At 37.6% G+C, this 18,163-nt stretch overlaps 1 protein-coding gene across 7 annotated transcripts in view; it reads right to left on the bottom strand.

Moving 5' to 3' along the window:
* Nucleotides 1-257: 257 nt before the first annotated feature.
* LOC112163095 (NMDA receptor synaptonuclear signaling and neuronal migration factor) overlaps nt 258-18,163 on the bottom strand; it is a 43,378-nt gene continuing 25,472 nt past the window's right edge. For 2 of the 7 annotated variants that reach the window (XM_036214484.1, XM_036214486.1), the window contains 9 exons: nt 16,105-16,157; nt 14,449-14,538; nt 10,972-11,102; nt 10,251-10,334; nt 10,097-10,130; nt 9,600-9,670; nt 9,377-9,456; nt 7,992-8,094; nt 2,535-3,251 (listed from right to left, as the gene is read on the bottom strand). In XM_036214484.1, coding sequence (XP_036070377.1) covers nt 3,024-3,251; nt 7,992-8,094; nt 9,377-9,456; nt 9,600-9,670; nt 10,097-10,130; nt 10,251-10,334; nt 10,972-11,102; nt 14,449-14,538; nt 16,105-16,157 — 874 coding nt within the window. In that variant the 3' untranslated portion in view covers nt 2,535-3,023. Of the gene's footprint in view, nt 1,953-2,534; nt 3,252-5,281; nt 7,539-7,991; nt 8,095-9,376; nt 9,457-9,599; nt 9,671-10,096; nt 10,131-10,250; nt 10,335-10,971; nt 11,103-14,448; nt 14,539-16,104; nt 16,158-18,163 lie in introns of those variants that run through there. The other 5 variants (XM_024299250.2, XM_024299252.2, XM_024299251.2 and 2 more) reach the window with 5 other exon arrangements.

Below are 18,163 nucleotides of genomic sequence, written 5' to 3'. Positions count from 1 at the left end.
ACTTTAGGTTTGGATGAGAACTGCTCATTTGTGAGAAAGCTTTTCCCAAACATAAGTCATTGCCTTTCTGCACACGATTCCTCACAAACAATTAACTTTGACTTCACACTTTTGCAGCCAGGCATTTTAAAAGGGTCGCACCACTTCTCAGAAGCCTCCTCCAGGACTTTGGCTCGCTCTGACACGGCACTCGAGAGGCACCATGTTCAGTCGGCTCACGGATTCAGTCAGATTTGCCAAACACAAACAACAAAAGATGAGGCCGGAGGATTGAGAGTTTTATGCTTTAAAGTATATTTGTTACTTTTTAAACAGGATGTTAAGAAAAATCCACCACTGCTGTGTTGAGTTTTACAATTTTGATGGCATCATTCCTCACATTTCAACATAAGTGTGAAATTAGTTCCATTTCAAGGTGAAAGCAGGTCATTTCCTCTAGAAATTGTTCCCAGAGTCAAACTGACAGTTTTGCTAAATGAACCAAACAGAGTGAGTTGTACTCGTGGAGCATCTCTGGATCTCTTTGCCCTGATTTACATCTTGAGATTTATATTTTTGTCCCTGCCAGAGCAGGTACATCACCTGTTTCTAAGTGCTCAGGTGGCTTGGGTTGTGTTTTAGTCTCAGACACACACACCCGCTGCATATTTCTGGCCTTTTTAACAAGCTGACACCTGCCACAGGAGACAGGTAGCTGCTCTCAGCTGCCACCTTGACAGATCTTCTCAGTTCACAAAAGCTCTGGTCCTCACGCTGGTTTTCAGCCCAGTGACGTGAGAGGTGGCAGAAGCTCTCCTGGCTGCCATTAAGAGAAGCCACGAGTGTTTGGCAGATAGCAGAAGCAGCCAGCACTTTTTGACAGGCGCCGGCAAGGTGGCCTGAAGCACCTCCTAAGGAGTAGGAGGGATCATTAGGGCAGCTCCTCCACCAGGAGCACTTGGATGGCTGTTACATCCCTTGACATCATGAATCATATTACACTGTCATGCTGTATGGATGGATGTGACAGAGGGATACAGGGAATGCTGGCGGTACTTCTTTTTGCTTGAAAAAATTACAGAAAAAAACCCTATTTTATATGAAAAAAAACACTCACAATATTATAACCCCCCCTTTCAAAATAAAAGCACAACTCCTGAAACACGATCTCTACAGAGAGAATACATTCAAACCAATGGCACTGAGTTATTTTAGACGTCATGACCGAACAGACGTGATGTTTACTTCATGGCTAAAACCTGAGTTATTCCAGAGTATTCCGATATGAAACCGCACAACAATGCACACCAAAAATAAAAGACGACCAATTACTCTGATAGAGCATTACTTTGCATGACTAAAGCTATGCTAATATATCCATGTGAAATATACACACTTTAACAAATGAGTTGTTCATGTCTCAGCTGTCTGAGACACAAAAACCACATTAAGACAATGACGATTACAGCTATTTTTCTGAAGTACATCCACTTTGGAAAGTACATATCAACAGAGGCATGACTAAAATGATATATCTATAGAGAATGTTGTCCTTTTTTTTTAATTTTACTCTACGTTTTTGTCAAACGTTTGCATTCTGATGTGGATTGTTATTCCCCCAAATTTTTCCGGTTTGTTTTTGTATTTATTCCTTTTTCTCCTAGTCTAGACGAGTCTTTGACTCCCGCCGTGTCACAGCTCTTCAGCTTCCTCGTTCCGTATTCCTCCTCTTCCGGCCCCGTCCAGGATGAAAGCAGGTGTGACCGTTTGGGTTGAGCTGGCAGCTCCGGCACGACGTTCAGTCACTGGATCGGGTTTAACGGGGTCCTCGTGGCACCGGGTGGTTCTGCTGGATTCAGTGCTGAGGTTCTTTTGTCACAAAAAATCCTCATAGTCCAAGAGCTTGGAGTGCTGGCGTGTTTTCCAAAGACGGTACAGGCGGAAGTCGAAGTACATCTCAATCATCTCTTTGCCTTCAGGAGAAAAAGAAATACAATCTGAATTTTAGTGTTTTTCTTGACCAAATCCTATGAAAATTTTTTTTTTGGTGTTTTTAACATGTTCTGGTGGCATTTTTCTTCTCATAAATGAAGAAAATTAAGCTTAAAAACATGGAACCCACAGATTTAAGCTGCAAAATACTGACATGTATTTTCTGTTTTTCTCCTTATTGTTTATCAATCTTTGAACTATTTAAAGGATACAAATAAAGCTACTTCCTGCAAATCATTTTTCTCACAAAAGCTTTAAGAAAACAACAATAATGTAAAATGAAATGAATAATGCTTCAGTTGTTGTATATAGTATTGCAACATTAAGGTCCTGACCTTAATTTTGACACTTTGAATTTGCAACACCATTTTATTAACAAAACTGGAGTGAAAGTCATCTAAATGATTGATAGCCTTTAAGATGATGTCACTCTAAAATAAAATGTCAAGGTATTTAAACATGTTCTTGTGGTATTTTTCTGATGATAGAGGACATATAGTAAGAAAATGTAGCTAAAATTTGCATTTCTGAGTATTTCTTTATTCAAATCATTGTGAACAAGAAGCAGACACAAAAATGGAGTGCCAAAAAAAAAGATCTTATTTGTGAAGCTGAGAGGGCAAGAAGCTCACTGCTCCGAGCAACGGGGAGGGGAAGTGCGGGTGGGATTGCTTTCCATCAACAGTCCCACCAAAAACTCTGAGGCAAATTTTGAATGAACTCCTGCCGCTCTGCAGAGAGTATTTCCTAGAAAACAACACAAGTTTTTTTTTTTAATTTTGGCTTAATCATAATTGAAAGAACACTGGGAAGGATTTTACAATAGATAAAAATATTATCAAAGTGGGACCTTAAATGTTTAATAGTAGTATCTTCCTTTTAATTGTTTTAAATTAATTTGCTTATTTTTTTAGGGTGCACCAATTAAATAGTACCAACCAAGTACTCCGAGACTTCCAAAAAAAAAAAAAAGAAAACAATTATTTATTAACCGATTATAACAAATGTCGACATGATCGAAAGTTTGAGAAGAATAAAAATAGATTTCTAAATTAAAGCCGACTCAACAAATAAATGTGAATTTTAAAAGAACCAGCAGATGTTTGAGTGAATCCCTCCTGCGGTCTTGTCAGTGCTGGACAGATGACATACGGGCCCGTCGTTTCATGCATCTGTGTGTCTGCGACTGTCTGTTTGGACCCACCCTGCGCAGACAGTTCCAGCGGTGACTCAAACTCCACAGAATAAGGCCTCATCAGATTCTTCAGTTTCTGGAACAGCTGTCGGACACAGATAAGAGAAGACAGCACAGACCAATTAATCCTTCTTCACTTGCACATGCTTGCAGCAGGGGAGCCTGTGCAAAAATAGACCAGCAGCATTTAATACGCACTGCCGACTGAGGGACGACTGCACATTGTTCCCGCATGTGACACACAAATGGCAGCAAATGCAAATGTGTTAAGTTGCTCTGCAGGCTTTCATGTGACCTCCTCTGCTTGTGGTGCTCCATCATATTATTTACCTCAGCGTCTCCTGCAGACCGACTCTCAGGTAACAGCCTGTTTGTTTCTCTGCTTTCAGAGCAAACCGCTGCCCCCTCAGGGTGTTGAGTTTCAGGTGAGGCCTGCAGCAGGCCGAGGTCCACCGATAATTCACTTATCTCTCGGCTTATCATGCATTCAGGCTATAGAGTGCTGCAATGTGAGCTGGTGTTTTCTATGCAGATTTCTAAACACTGGTGGAAAGCAGACCTCCATGAATGTTAAGTGTCCTCGTCTATCCAGAAAAACATTTTCTACATTCCAAAACACATCAGTAAACACAAATCTTTCTTTTGCTTTACATGTGCATTGGTGTAGGTGGTGTATTTTTGTTTCCTTCCATTTTTGCCTTAATGAGTAATCCCTTTACGGCGCAAGAATTCTGCTGCCCTCATTAACAACAAATGACAAATCTATCGACTTCATTTTATAGTCGAAAATCTCTGCGGTAAGAAAAATCAAACATTAGCCTTTGTTTTTTTCCTCTTTCTGACACTAAATTGGAGGAGCTGAAGGAAAAGCTCTCCTTTGTGTTTGTTGTGTTTGCAGTTGTTTGAAGAAGATTAAAGAAGGTGGCTGGGTGTTAGAAGCTGAGGTGAGGTGGTTTAGGGATATGCGGGAAATGTCTGTAGTGCAGATTGAGCTGGAGGCGACACAAATCCAGGAGGTGTGGGGCATTTTGTGTACTTTCCTGGCTGTCCTTGGGGGGCTCCTTTAAACCTGTTGGTGGATTTTTGTGCCAAGTTTTTTTTCGAGATGTACAAAAAATACAAATAATGTTTTAATGCTACGGTCTCAATTACAATTGCCACCGCCGGATGGGGAGGCGTCGGCAGAATCAAAATCTTTTTTTGAAAATCATTGGCGTGGTGATGAATGCTGCAGTCAGGCAGTCATCTGGTGTTCAGAATGGTCCGGTTGCGGCTGATGGCACTTGGTATGGACGGCTGGAGACATTTGAGGTGCATTCAGGCTGGGAAAGTCCGTCGGAGTCCACTTAATGCGGTCAAGATCAAGTCCTAAAGATTGTGTTTGGTCTGTATTTAGACTGGCGTCTACTGCAAATCTCAGTTTTGGACCAAAGCTTGTAAACAAAACCACATTGTTCTTTCAATGGATCTTTCATTCCTAATTTGTTTACATCAAGTGACCACCGGCTTCAGTGGCAATTTTGCTCCAGTTGTTTCACTCCAAGCACGGAGTGTATTCAGACTAAGGAAACTCAGAGCAAACCGAAGCTCAGACTGATTAGAAAAGAACCAAGACCATCTCAAAAGATGGGTCTGAGGACGGTTCCAGGTCCTGAACCAGAGTCCGTTTGAAAATGTATTCCGGATTATTGAGCAAAATGAACTTTGATTCACTTTAAGTAACCCAAATATTTCCAGTCTGAATACACCCTTACACAGAGCTGCTGCTGGCCGGCGATCCACCCTGTGACCGCCCAGATTTGCCCGATTTCGTTTCTGGACTGGCGCTGCACAACCTCAAAATATGCCCGGTCAGCCAGTGACCGATGTCAACTTTTAGAGAAAACTCCTCCGGTCATTGTGAAATTTGAACTTTTTCTTAAAACCTCCACAGCACCGCATGGCTTGCAAAAATGTGACTGCCACCTCCCGATTACAAATGCTGATGTTGCTACCGAATTTGCTGAAAAACGTGCATTTAGGTTGCTGCATGGTGGCGTTTTGGGATATGTGATCATAGTTTAATATTGAAATTGGCTCTAGCGGTAAGCAGATCTAAGAAAAACTTTAGTTTTGTTTTTTTTTAATTTCTTGAATTTTTTTAAGGTATTTAACATTTTTTTTGAAAATGGGATAATTGCATTTTAAATAGTTACAACATAACTTATTATTTTGCAGTTTATCAGTACTGTTTTTTCTAGCCATTTTCCCTGCTGTTGGGAAAGCTCCTGTTTTAATATCTCATCTCACATTGTTGTATCTGATCTTTTCTTATCATGTCTATAACTGTGAGACAGCAGGACAATTCTAAAAACAAGATGAGATGGTCCATATAATTATTTTTTCTGATAATTTTCAAAATCTGAAATGTTCCTCTGATCCTCTACCGTTTTAATTGCAGTTTCCCACAGATCGGCTCAGGACTGATGAAAAGATTCAGGTATTATTGCGTGAGAATTTCCATTTCAAAACCACTCTCCATTGAACTCACTAATTTGAACTCTTTGATGTTTAATGATGATTTAATTCAGAAGACAGTAGCAATTATGTCCATTTTCATTCACCATGTTGTTTTCATGTGTTCTACACACATGCATTTTCCTACAGGAGCAGAAAAAGTTTTTTTTAAAATGACTTTTTAGGTTAAAGAAAAGGCTAAATATCTTGTTCTGTGATGGAACCATCTTGGATGAACGAGAGTGTTCACCGACAGATTTCCTAAAAGCTTTTGGAAAAGCACATGACCCCTATGACACAAAATCAGGTGCTGCAAAACTCACAACTTTATTCTTGTATCCGTTTGAAAGTGTGTTCAGTTTAATAGTCATTGCAGAATATTTTTTGTGTGTGTCAGTTTTAGTTTTGCATTGTTTTTTTGTCATTTTACAAACTGTGATGGACTGGTGAACGGCCCAGGGTTTACCCCGCCTTTGCTTAACAGTCGCTGGGATAGGCTCCAGCAACCTCGTGACCCTGAAAGGGTTTAAGTGGATTTGGAAAATGTAGTTTTACTTAAAATATTGATAGTTAACTATTGAGCTATTGCTAATTCTTTATTTGATTTTTTTTTCTTGCTTCCACTTAAGTGTAGTGAAGGCTGTTAGTAGCAGCTCTGGTCAATGAGCCACCTATTTGTCTCTCATTTTCTGCAAAAAAACTACCCCTAATATTAATTAAAATAAAATTGTCACTAGAAAACAAACAAAAAAAAAAGAATCCCAAATAAAGTTTTTGAAAAAAAAATCAAAATTTCACTTTTATTCAAATTTTAAAGGAATAAAATGTCCATAAAATATTTGAAATGTTGACTTTTATTTTTTTTCAATATTGTCCAGAAACGTTCAAAACATCTGACAAAAAACAAGCTCCACAAACACTTTTGTTTCTAGTCCTCCAGAGTCCAACATTGATTCTGAATGCCTCCTTCAGTATGAAGCGAATCACATCTCCATGGGGTCACATGAGTGTCAGAGGTGAAAACAGGGATGAAGACCAAATTTTGGCACCACATAAATTGAGAAAGATGATCTGTATGTTAAAGAAGTCAGTAAAGTTCAGATCCAATTTCCCCAAATACGGGATGGAAACCAGAAAGAGTAAACTTGTCTTTCCCTCAGGAGCATACTTGTTTTGTTTTGGAATCACATCCTCTTGGGACCAACGCTGTGTTTGTGGTTTTCTGTCAGGCTGAAGATACCAGTGATCTGCAGTCTGTGCTGCAGACTGTCCATCAACCTTGGAGAAAAGCACTTTATGTAGCAAAGCATTGCTTGGCAGACATGGCTGTCTGGAGCAGACTTTTGGGTCAGACAACACCGCTGGCAGCAGTCTGGCTCTCAGAGCGCCAGCGTGCAGCGTGTGCACGGCCTGACGTTTCTGTGGTTGCTGTGTGCGGAGCTGTTTATCTGACTGTCCATGACAAAAAAAAAAAATGTACGACAAAGCTCCACTCGGTAAAAAAACCCTAAAGCAACAGCAGTCACACAGGTGTGTACACACACTGCGTGTTCAAGCAACCACTTCAAAGAAGTGGGATTTAAAAAAATTCATTCATTTAGTTCATACATACCCCCGAATGATCCATTTTTTAAACATTAATGTGGCTTTAGCTGTTTGTTACACTTCTGCTTTTATAGGAAATATGTGGAGCAAACTTCACATCACATTATCAATGCTGCACAGAAAACTGTCCAACTGGTCATCATCTTAATGTTTTCCAACAAGATGAGAAGGATCTGACTGAGAACCTGAGGGCACAACACACTCCCCAGCAGCGCCCTGTCAATCACAGGGTGCAGGCACACCGCAGCATCCATGGTTTGACTCTTAGGTCCTAAATGGGGTTATAATTGACAAAATGGACACAATTAGTGAAGAATGAGGACATTAGCTGGTGGACGGGCGACAGATTGTTGACCCCGGTCATACATTAATGCTGTTTTTCTTTATGTACACAGCCTTTTTAATGAACTGGCCTGTTTGCCCTTCTTGAGTCACATCAACAGTAATGATGTAAGATGAGTAAAGTGGGTGAAAGTGAGCAGAGATGTTTATTTCTGGAACATTTGGAGAGAGAAATCCTGGAACAGCCGTAGTCATTTTGTGCTGATCATTTTTTTACAGAAATATAAAATATTCAATATTTGCAGAAATATGATTGACCTATATTCACCTATATCCACTCATCCCTTTACCCTGCATGTGTGTGGTGTTTGTTTTTCTTTCAACAACTACTCTGTTAACCTGCATGCAGAAGGAGAAAACATTTTGTGAAATGTCTGCATACCTTTTCTCCATTGGGGTTTCCCAAGACGTAGCATCCCATTATGTGGATTTTGTTTGGCTCTGGATTCACTTTACTCATAAAACGACTGAGTCTCCTCCAAAATCTAAAGAAAGACACATCAGGTAAGACTTAAGGAAAGGTTTGTCTCTCTGGGTTCTGCTTTCCTTTCCATGTTCAGGTTAAATCATGCACAGCTGTCTTCATTTACTTCATTAACCTCAGTGTATTTAAGTGTGTGATTTTCTTCCTTGTCAGTTCATTCTGTCAGGTATTGGTGGATGAAGGGCCCAAATGCAGGAGACCGGGCTTGGTGGCAGAAACGTAAACCATTTACTTAACAAACTGAAACATGACAAAAACCCATTGAGTAACAAAACAATGGTGACTGAACAGAGCCGCGCAGGCTTGAACAAAGGCAGAGAGCACAACGAACTGGAAGAGAAAGAGAGAAGCTAAAGAAATCCAGGGCTCAGCTGCATGGAATCACCAATCAGGAGTGAACAGGTATGGAAAGCCAAGAGGGCCAAAAAAACCTACAGATCCTGACAGAATTTCACTTTATGGGCTCAATGGGTAGTCTATGTCCTTGACATTTTCTGTGGATTACCTATGTGTCCCTTACAGGTTTGCACATTTTTCACACCCCATATTCACCCCATAGAGCAGCCAAGTTGCCAATTAAAAGGCAAAAGGATTTTAAAACTGTTAAAATATTGATTTAAAAAAAAGGTGATTTATATTATATCTAAGCACAGAAATGGCAAATATTTAGGTTTTGAAATCAGCTTTTTCGTGTTGATATAATTTTTTGGGCCAAATTAATAAGAGCTGAAAACATCAATATGAAGTTAGATTTGTTGCAGAAATATTGTCTGTCCGTTTAAAAAAAAAAAAAAAAAAAAAAGTTTTGTACTTGTAAAAAGAGATTTGTGAGTCTGTAGAAATATTTTTTATCTGTAGAAAAAAACTGACCATCTGTAAAAACGGTTTGTTTTTGTGGGAAACATCATGCGCACTCAATAAATTAACCAATCAGCAGCCTTTTACTGTCACCCAATTAGTGGGCTGCTTGGATCATCCAATGATATCCATGGCAGTAAAAAAAAAATAAATAAATAAATAAGTTAATTAATTTTACAAGAAAGATTAAATATTGGAAGATACCATCATAATTTCCAAATTACTAATAACAGACTTATTTATTTTTGTTTCAAATTGTAATTAAATATATACTACTTCAGTCCACGGTTTCAACTTGTTCCTTTTGTGCAAAATGAAAACATAACTTTATTTTTTTGTGTTGATGCAACAAATCTTACTCCATGCATCACAGATAAACAGGGGATCTCATATGTGACATTGTCAGAACTGAAGGAGTAGCTTACTGGCTCATATCCTCCTCTTTCTCCACTTTAGCAAATGTTGCTACTTTATTCTTCAGCAGATACAGGTGACCAGGACCTCCCTATTAATAAAGAAAGAGTAGCACAACTTCAATTCCATGAACAGCAACACACTCCAGCAAGCTAATGAGTAAGGGACAAATACACTTTCTACAAGAAAAAAAGTAGGATTATTTTTTTCATATTTTTTAACACATTTTCTCACCTGGCAAAAAATGAGCATTCTCCAGAATTTACTTCCTTTTCTATAAGCTGTGAGCTTTTTGTCAATTTCCTCTGAAACAGAAAAGAAAAAGCTTTGATGCAGATAATAAGGTTATCTGAGACACTTAAAGAAAGGAGACATTAAATCATAAAAAAAGATCTTAACAGTGACTGATGCAAAACTATAGATTCAACAGCATCGACTGAGTCAGGTCACTGCAGCTTCAACAATCACAGCACAATACAACAGATCAATAGAGATGGTCAGATTGGAAAGTTGGGTGCGCATTATGGATCTGAGATTGCTTTTTTAGTCTCGCTGAAGCAACAATATTAAAATAAAAAGTTGTCCAGAGAAAATGGAAAATACATATTTCCCCCATATTACACAGGTATCAATCAAACGAGATGAAATGCCCTTCGTTTTTTGTTTCCATTTCTATATATGATTGAATTTTGATTAAAAACAAAGTAAACAATGCTTTCAGAAACACTCACCTAAAATGTCATCAAAAGTAGCATGTTCGTGATCCTAGAAAACAAAGAAAATTCATGACTTTTGAACAAAAAGACAAAAAAGTGACAATAACTGATTTTGTTCATTCAATGGATTTCTGTGTGTAATTTTTATTTTTTTTGATGATCTACTCACATAGAGGATGGGGATGATGGATGGATCATCCCTGCGGATTATGGTGGGAATGTACTCTGCTTTGGGAACTTTGGAGGAAATCAGCTGATGGTAGAAAGAGAGAATTAAAAGAAGAAGAAGAAAAAAAAAAGTAAAAATTGACACAAACCAGAGAAGTTTTTGTCACTTTGTTCATTTTATGGGGTATTTTTACTAGATGATGATGATGATGCAAACCAGAACCTCAGGGTCTTTTTTCACGGTTTTCAGAGAACATGTGACGCCTCCTTTAGGATAGGTATGAGTAGATTCTCTAGGGTTAAGGTTTATATATTGGAAAAATGGGATGGAATAAAACAGATTCTCAGACTTTGAAAGGTGAAGACAGCTGATAGTTGTGATAAAGGAGGTAGAATCAGAAAAACTGGCCCCAGAAATTCACTTTATTTTGTACGATGAGTGTGCCCCTCCTTAAATTTTGGGTGGACGGCTCAACTATATAAGAAGATCTCTGAGTAGAGCCTTGACTGCACCTCGAGTAGAGCCATCTGAGGTGATTTGGGCATGAATACCAACTTCTAGTTAGGAGCTATAAGGGAACCCTGTAAGGACTAAGGACGGAGAGATCACATATCTCCAGTTTGAATCCTCCCAAAGGAGCTGGAGGAGGTGAGGAGGTGCTGAGCATCCCCAGATAAGTATCTGATGCCGCAGTAACTCAAAAAAAAAAAAAATCTTTTACCATAATTTTAGGGGGTACAAAATCATCTCCTTCACAGGCCAGACGTTCCATCTCCTGCTCATCCTCCCAACCCATGTTGTCATTGACGGCTCCTTCCTCCGTGGTGCCAGAGGGCGTTTGTAGGTCTCCACCTAAACGAGAAGAATGGACGCTGGTGAGAAAAAAAGATAACTGGGCGCACTTTAAAGATTGGGAAAATGGAAAACAGTGATAAAACTAGGAAGTGAGGGAAAAAAATCAGGTGAGAGAAAGAGGAAGTGATCATTTTTAAAGATAAAAAATAGGATGATCCATAAGAAAGCAGTCTGCAGAAGAATTTCAAGTTTAACGAAAAATATTAAACCATTACGTTACAAGTGACTGTAGCCTAATCTCTCACTTTAGGACGATAAATGACTTATCTAATGTAAGAATTGAAATATTAATTCTAATAAAACACACAAAAAGAAAATTTAGCAACAGAAATGACCTAAAAGACAACAAAAACATTAAAATTATCATTTATTGTAAATTAAAAAGAACTTCAGGTCATAAAAATAATACAAAATGTTTAAGCTTTATTGAAGATGATAAAAATTTGATGTTCAGCATACACTAGGAAATAGATTTTAAATTCGCCAGTGATAAATCTAGTGACTTAAATCTATTTAATTTAAGTTTTTTGCAATATTTTTTATTTCTTGTACCAATTCAACACATAATTTTGCAAGTTTTTGATCATATATAGTCCTGCACTTTCAATAGCTTTTTTTACTTCTTGTCAACCTTTTAATATTTTTAGGTGCTTTGATAGAAAATGTTCACAATAACTACCCCACGACCACTGATGTGAAATTTAATAAACCTGAAAAGACACAGTCATAGAGACTAATTCATTACTCTTTATTCATGCATGTGTCACTGAGTCCTGTGTGAAAAGAGAAGTTTATAATAGACTTCAGAGAATATAATCATTATACCCGTCTAATCTCCAGGTCTGCAGGGTTCTTCAGGTTATAAAGTTAATCTTTGTGCAAAAGAGATTCTTTTCAATAGTCACTTAAATAGCACAGTCATCATCGCAGTGACGTACGCTGTGAAACGATATCTAATTACAGATAATTCTCATAAAGGGCTGCTTAAGCTTCCCCTGACAGCAGTCATGTTTGTCTACTGCCTGCATATAGAGTAAGAGTCTTCATGTTTCATTCAGATCATCACATATGCTCCTCTTTAGAGCTAAATATATTTTCTGATCAGTGTAAAGCAGAAACTGCATTTTGGAGCCTTAAAATTTGCAAAGGAAATCCAGTAACCTGACAGATTATTACCCGAAGAGAGACGGCTGTTGAGTGACAAAAAAAAGGAAAATATGAGAAGAAAAATAAAAGGAGCACAAAATATTAACATTTAATGTCCCCCCAAAGATTTAACACAATAGCCTTTCCTGAAGAAAGGAGAGGAACAAGGCATCAAACACACAATCCAGCTGTCATCAACACTTCATGTATTTTTCATCACACATAAACACTGAAACGCTGATGGAAGTGGAAAAAAAGAAACTCATAAAACCACAAGCCTCCAATGCTTATGCAAACATGCAAACAGTGAGTCGATTCACACACCGAAGCCTCACAGCACCCGGAGTTTTAGACATTAACATTCACACACGCTTTAGGACTCAGACTGGACACACGCTCCATTTGGGGGGGAGACATACTCACAGCACGAGAGAGCATCACAAAGTTGAAGAAAGACCCACGGTCAAAGGAGACAGATGGACAGAGTCAATCTCAGAGACAGTCAGTTTGTACTTGTGAGTGTCGCTCGTGTGCAAGTGTCCTCACAGCCTGTTTTAGAGTTGGCCCTAATCTGGAAGTGAGCTGTGATACAGTGACTCCCAAATGTTGCTGCATTTGGATCTACAGAGCAGACAGTCTGCAGGCTTTGATGCTGATGTTGCTATTGGAAACGAGTGTTATAGGAAGATTAAAGTTTATATCAAACAGCTTAGCTTTTTTTAACTTAAAAAAATTCTTCATTTTTTTTTTTTTGCTTTACCTAACACATTTATATTAATTAAGTAAAAAATAATCTATAATTTCTGCTTTTACTGGAATCAAACTATTATCTTTCTTTCCATTAATTTATTTCAAACTGATAATATAAAATAAAAACATCATAAACAGAATGATGACCGACAATATGTAATGTTTAAATAGGACTTTAGACATAAATTAATAACTTAAGGAATCCCCCCTCCCTCCCTTTTTTCAGTATAAATTGAATTTATACAAGCAGGATTTTCTGGAGAATGACAAGAAATAAACACATATACACTAAAAACAATTGTCGAGACCTTCATATCAATATATTTTGCCATCCTTAATAAAAACTTTAAATTTCTTTGTGGGTAGACAGCTTTAAAGTCTTCCCCTGAAGACTATTCCCTATCAGAACTCCTCTTGTGGAGACAGTGAAGTTTCAGCTGGTTTCATAAACATATTTCATCCTCTTAGTGTATTTATTTTCTCCTAAATGGAATCGTCTTTGGATTCTATATGGTAAGTATTTATATTTTGAACATGATTTTAATTATTTAGAAATCAACCAGGTCTCCAAATTTTTATTTTGTGGGATTTGTGTTCCAAATCCCACATGTAATTAACAAATAACTCAAAAACCAATAAACAAGTTGAGTTTCTTATAAATCTTTTAGGAACAATTTTTCCGCAAACATGTTTTAAGTCATAGCAAATATTTATTTTTTCATTTCTTGCTAGATTTGGTTTACCCAAAATTACATTTTGTGTACATGATAAAATTAATAACTTTAAAACTGCTCATTTGAGGGTTTACAATCTGCTTAAATGTTGTCAAAGTTACTTAGCGGTCCAGTTCTTATTTTTGTGATTCTGTTTCACTGTCAACTGAGGTTCCTGCGAGTTAGTGTAGCGGTTTCTATGGTGGCCCTAAAGGAAAAAAAAAAAAAAAAAAATCACTTGACACAGAAAAAAAAATCACAATGACTATTGAAAAAGTAAGACAAATAATAAAAAAACATTACTCTTTAGGCTTGAAACTAAAACAAACTCCAAAAAACATATGAAGTGAAATAAAAATAAAGCATTTTGGGATACAAATTTAATTTCCAGAAATCAAAATGATTTTTTTCTGTTTTGTTTTCTGAAATGTTTCCTTTTTAATGCAATTCATTTATTGGAATTGTGTTTTGGTTTCTGGAGTTTTGCTTTTTTTTTTTAATTATTATTGTTTTGCTTTTTTAAGCTTCACTGCAATCCTTAACATGTTTCTGTGTCAAGTGATTTGTTGGTGTGATTTGCCCTTCAGGGCCACCGTACTTTTCCTTTGCATTTAGAAAACCAGGGGGTGCAAAAGCCTTTTAGTCAATGGCAGTATTTGCACGTTCAAAGTATTTTGTGCGCCCCCGTGTGTCTCTGCGTGTGCGTGCTGGTGTGTGAGTCCGTGTTAACTCACTGTCTCTGGGCTCATGAGGAGACTCGGTCTTGACAGGGGTGGGATCACTCCAGGACCGGTTGAAACTCTTCGATCTACGCTCAGCGAATGCTAGTGCAGGCGGGGAGAGATAGTCACACACACACACCCACCCACTCGCTACCACGCCTTCAAGCTGGGTTTGACCCACTCGTTTTTGATGACACACACAGTAGTGCGACGGCTGACACAGCTACTACACTACACACATATATAAATAAGGATACATAAGGGGGAAGATCCGCCCAACTCTGTACAAACACACCACCTTCCTACATGCACAGGCAGCTGAGCAAATGAGCACAAAGACAAGACACATAAGGTCATTGTGTTGTGCGTTGATGCTGACAACATCATGGGTTTAAAGATTTACTTTGCATTGGAGTCGCTAAACTAAGCTCTGAGCTGATCACAAAAAAAGCCCAAATTTTATTATTTATCTTATTTATTTTAGTAACACATTGTGACTTTTTTACTAAAACGTTTCTACATTACCTGACTTGGTGTCCACCCTATTTCACAAAAGCTTTGTACTGATAAAGTTAAAGTCCCACTCTGATCATTTTTTGATCGATTATAAAGACGTTCCCAGTGTTTTTTAAACAAGTTTATGCCATTTTTGGCCAAAATTAAAAAACGAAAAATATCTCTGTTTTCTGAGCCTTTAACCAACTGAGGTGTTTCTGTCAAATCCGACAGGGCTTTTTGACATGCCGCAACTCCTTACATGATCAATGTGAATTAGCTGATCTGCAGCGTAAAACTGTTTTGCACAGGTAAGCAACTCTTTAAAGCTGCTTTTCACTAAATGCAACACATTACTAAAATAAAGTAATTTTATATTAACAGTTTTTCAAATCTGTGCACGTTTGTTACTGTGCTTTAATAAAGCGTTTACCCTTTTGACACATTTTAAGCTCATCCTGAACACTAAAGAAAGTTTTAATAAAAGTTGGTAGAACTCTGAAATCTTATGGATTTTTTGTTTCTGGCTAATCATTTTTAGCCACCGTCTTTTCTGCCACCAGGACCTCTTGACAAAAATAGCAAACAATATTCAAGCTTTCCAGCTTTAGCGCTTTGATCCAGATTCCTACTCAGAAGGGGAAAAAAGACGTACATGGATTTATTTGTCAAATTATTTTCAAATAATATTTTTGAGCCTGCTTCTGATTTACTATAATTTTAATAAAGATATACTCCAAAATACAATTATAATCTTAATTTCTTTCTATATGTCCTTCATTATCAGAAAAATACCACAATAAAATACCCAAAAGATGATTTTCATCAGAGTGGGTCTTTAAAGGGTCACATAAAAATCCAGCTTTGAATTTATTTTTAATTTTCAACTTATCAAAAATTTAACAAAATAAGAATAAAAGATGCATTTAATATAACTCTCATCTAAAACTTGGGCCTTATCGTCTTGGCAACGGCACATTTGTTAATATTTCATTGTCAAAAACAGGGAGTTGGGCATCTCAGAAGTGCTTGGCATGACACGCATGCAAAATTAAACACGCACACACAAAACAGAGGAAAAATCAAACACAACCGATGGTGGTGGGATGACGAACATCATACTCAGTTTGAGCAAACATATCAACCACACACACAGAAACACATCTGACTCACTCTGAGCTTTAATCCTCCTGCTGCCCACCATCCGAAGATGCTTCCGGAAGTTCCTGTGGGAAGAGGAATCAAGGAGGAGGAGGGATAAATGAAGGGAAGACCAGAATGTGAAGAGGAGAAATAGGAGGAGATGGGTGGGTGGGACGGCAAGGCAAAACACAAAGAGCTGACTTCAGATGCTGTTTCCACAAAAAGTTGAAAAGGGACAATTAGGTATACATAGCCTACACATTTTCATGTCAGAGTGTGCAGAAAATAGTGTGGGTGTAATGTATCACATCTATTTTCTCCACAGTCTTTTTGAAACGGGAAGTTTTTAGAAAACCCAGTTTAGAAGTGGACTCTGATGGAACTGCTGGGTATTTGTGGAGTCTCCTTCCCTCATCACAGATAGGCTGCAGAGCCTAACAAGAAAGCTTATTTTAAAAAAAATGCACTCAGAGGAACAAATGCACACTTTTCATGAAGTTAATCCTCTTGACTACCAGAGAAAAAAAATCTGTCCAGTCAATTTTTTTAAATCCACCAAAAACTTCAATTCCCAGTGCTCCACCCCTTCACATTAGGTATAATTAAAAGCCCTTAATGTCCTCTGCTGATATTAAAATGAGTAGTATGCAACATTTATTTATCTTTTTTAAGTAAGAAGTGAGTGTTTTAAAAGCATGCATCTAGACTTTTTTATTGGTGCAAATCTGTTAAAGAAAGTGGAAAAAAAAAATTCTACATATTATAACTATCTTAGTTCAAAGTGGCAGATAAGAATACTCTGATGACCCAGCATTCTAGCAGCATTTAAACACATCGTTTGTGCACAAATCTGAAAGGATTCTGTGCGTAAATGTGTTTTTGTCTGTGTGAATTTGATGCGTACTATTTAAAGATTTGTATGCATAAGAGCCGTTTTGAATTCATAGTTAATTTTGTTGCAAGTTTTAGTTGTACATGTATAAATTGTTTTTTGTATTTGTATGTGTTTGATATTTGAAGGTGCATGTGAATACACAATTACACAGTGATTACAAATCAAGAATTACGCACTCACAAATCCAGATAATTTGTTTTCTCTCCATATAGAATTGTTTTCTACGGAGGACAAATTTACTATTCTGGTAGTTTATCCCCCCCTACCCCAATTTTTGAGTCAATATTCTATAAGGATTGTAAAAATAACAACAATATTTTTAGATTAAATTAAATGAAATAAAAACAAAAATATTTATTACATTGTTAGAAATATGTATTTTTTTATGCTTTTATTTGTAATGGTTTTGCCTCTCTTCCACCTCCCACCCCCAAATAAAATGTTCTAGCTCCGCCCATGGTCAGGAGGACATCAAAGTATTGTGAGCTAGCTAATGTTTTTGCACAAAAATGTGCAAAATGGGAAATGGAATATAGTATGTAGTTTTTCTCTGCTGTGATGGTAAAGAAAAAGTTGGTTTAAGCATTAACCACAATAACGCTGTACATGACTTGATTCTTCTGTGATGCAACACATGAACCTCCCATGTTTTTTTTGTCAATTTCCTTTCAGCATTCACCTGTTCTTTGTGCTCAGCTCTGCTGCTCACATGGGAGTTCCCTATCAGAGGGCAAAATTCCCTGCACACTTACTTCAAGCTCTGGATGCCAATTCGCTGCTGAAAGCAACATGAAATGAGCTCATCTATGCTAAGATTGACTTTGATCTGTGCGGCACGTTGTAAAGGACTTGAAAAACACTGGTGGGCGTGCAGAGACGGTGCAGTCAGATATATTTGGATCGCTGGAAAAAGATGCTATCAGAGCATTTTGATTACTAAGCTACGCCATCAGAAAACATGACGTAACGAATGGAGTTGCAGATCCCACACAAATCCCTCAGAGGGCAGCTGGGGTTAATGAGGGAAAGGACTCCTCATTAACCTGTCTGGTCTGGAGGGGTTGTGATGTGATGCTTTAGGGTTTGTGTTTCTGTGTTTTTATCTATTTGATGGAATGGAATGAATCGTACTGTCATAATTCCATTTAAAAAAACTAAACTTTTCATGTTATATAGATTCAGGACACTCAGTTT

This window comes from Oryzias melastigma, linkage group LG12 (assembly GCF_002922805.2).
Source record: "Oryzias melastigma strain HK-1 linkage group LG12, ASM292280v2, whole genome shotgun sequence".
In the NCBI taxonomy this organism is placed as follows: Eukaryota; Metazoa; Chordata; class Actinopteri; order Beloniformes; family Adrianichthyidae; genus Oryzias; species Oryzias melastigma.
This window is presented reverse-complemented; position numbering and strand designations above follow the sequence as displayed.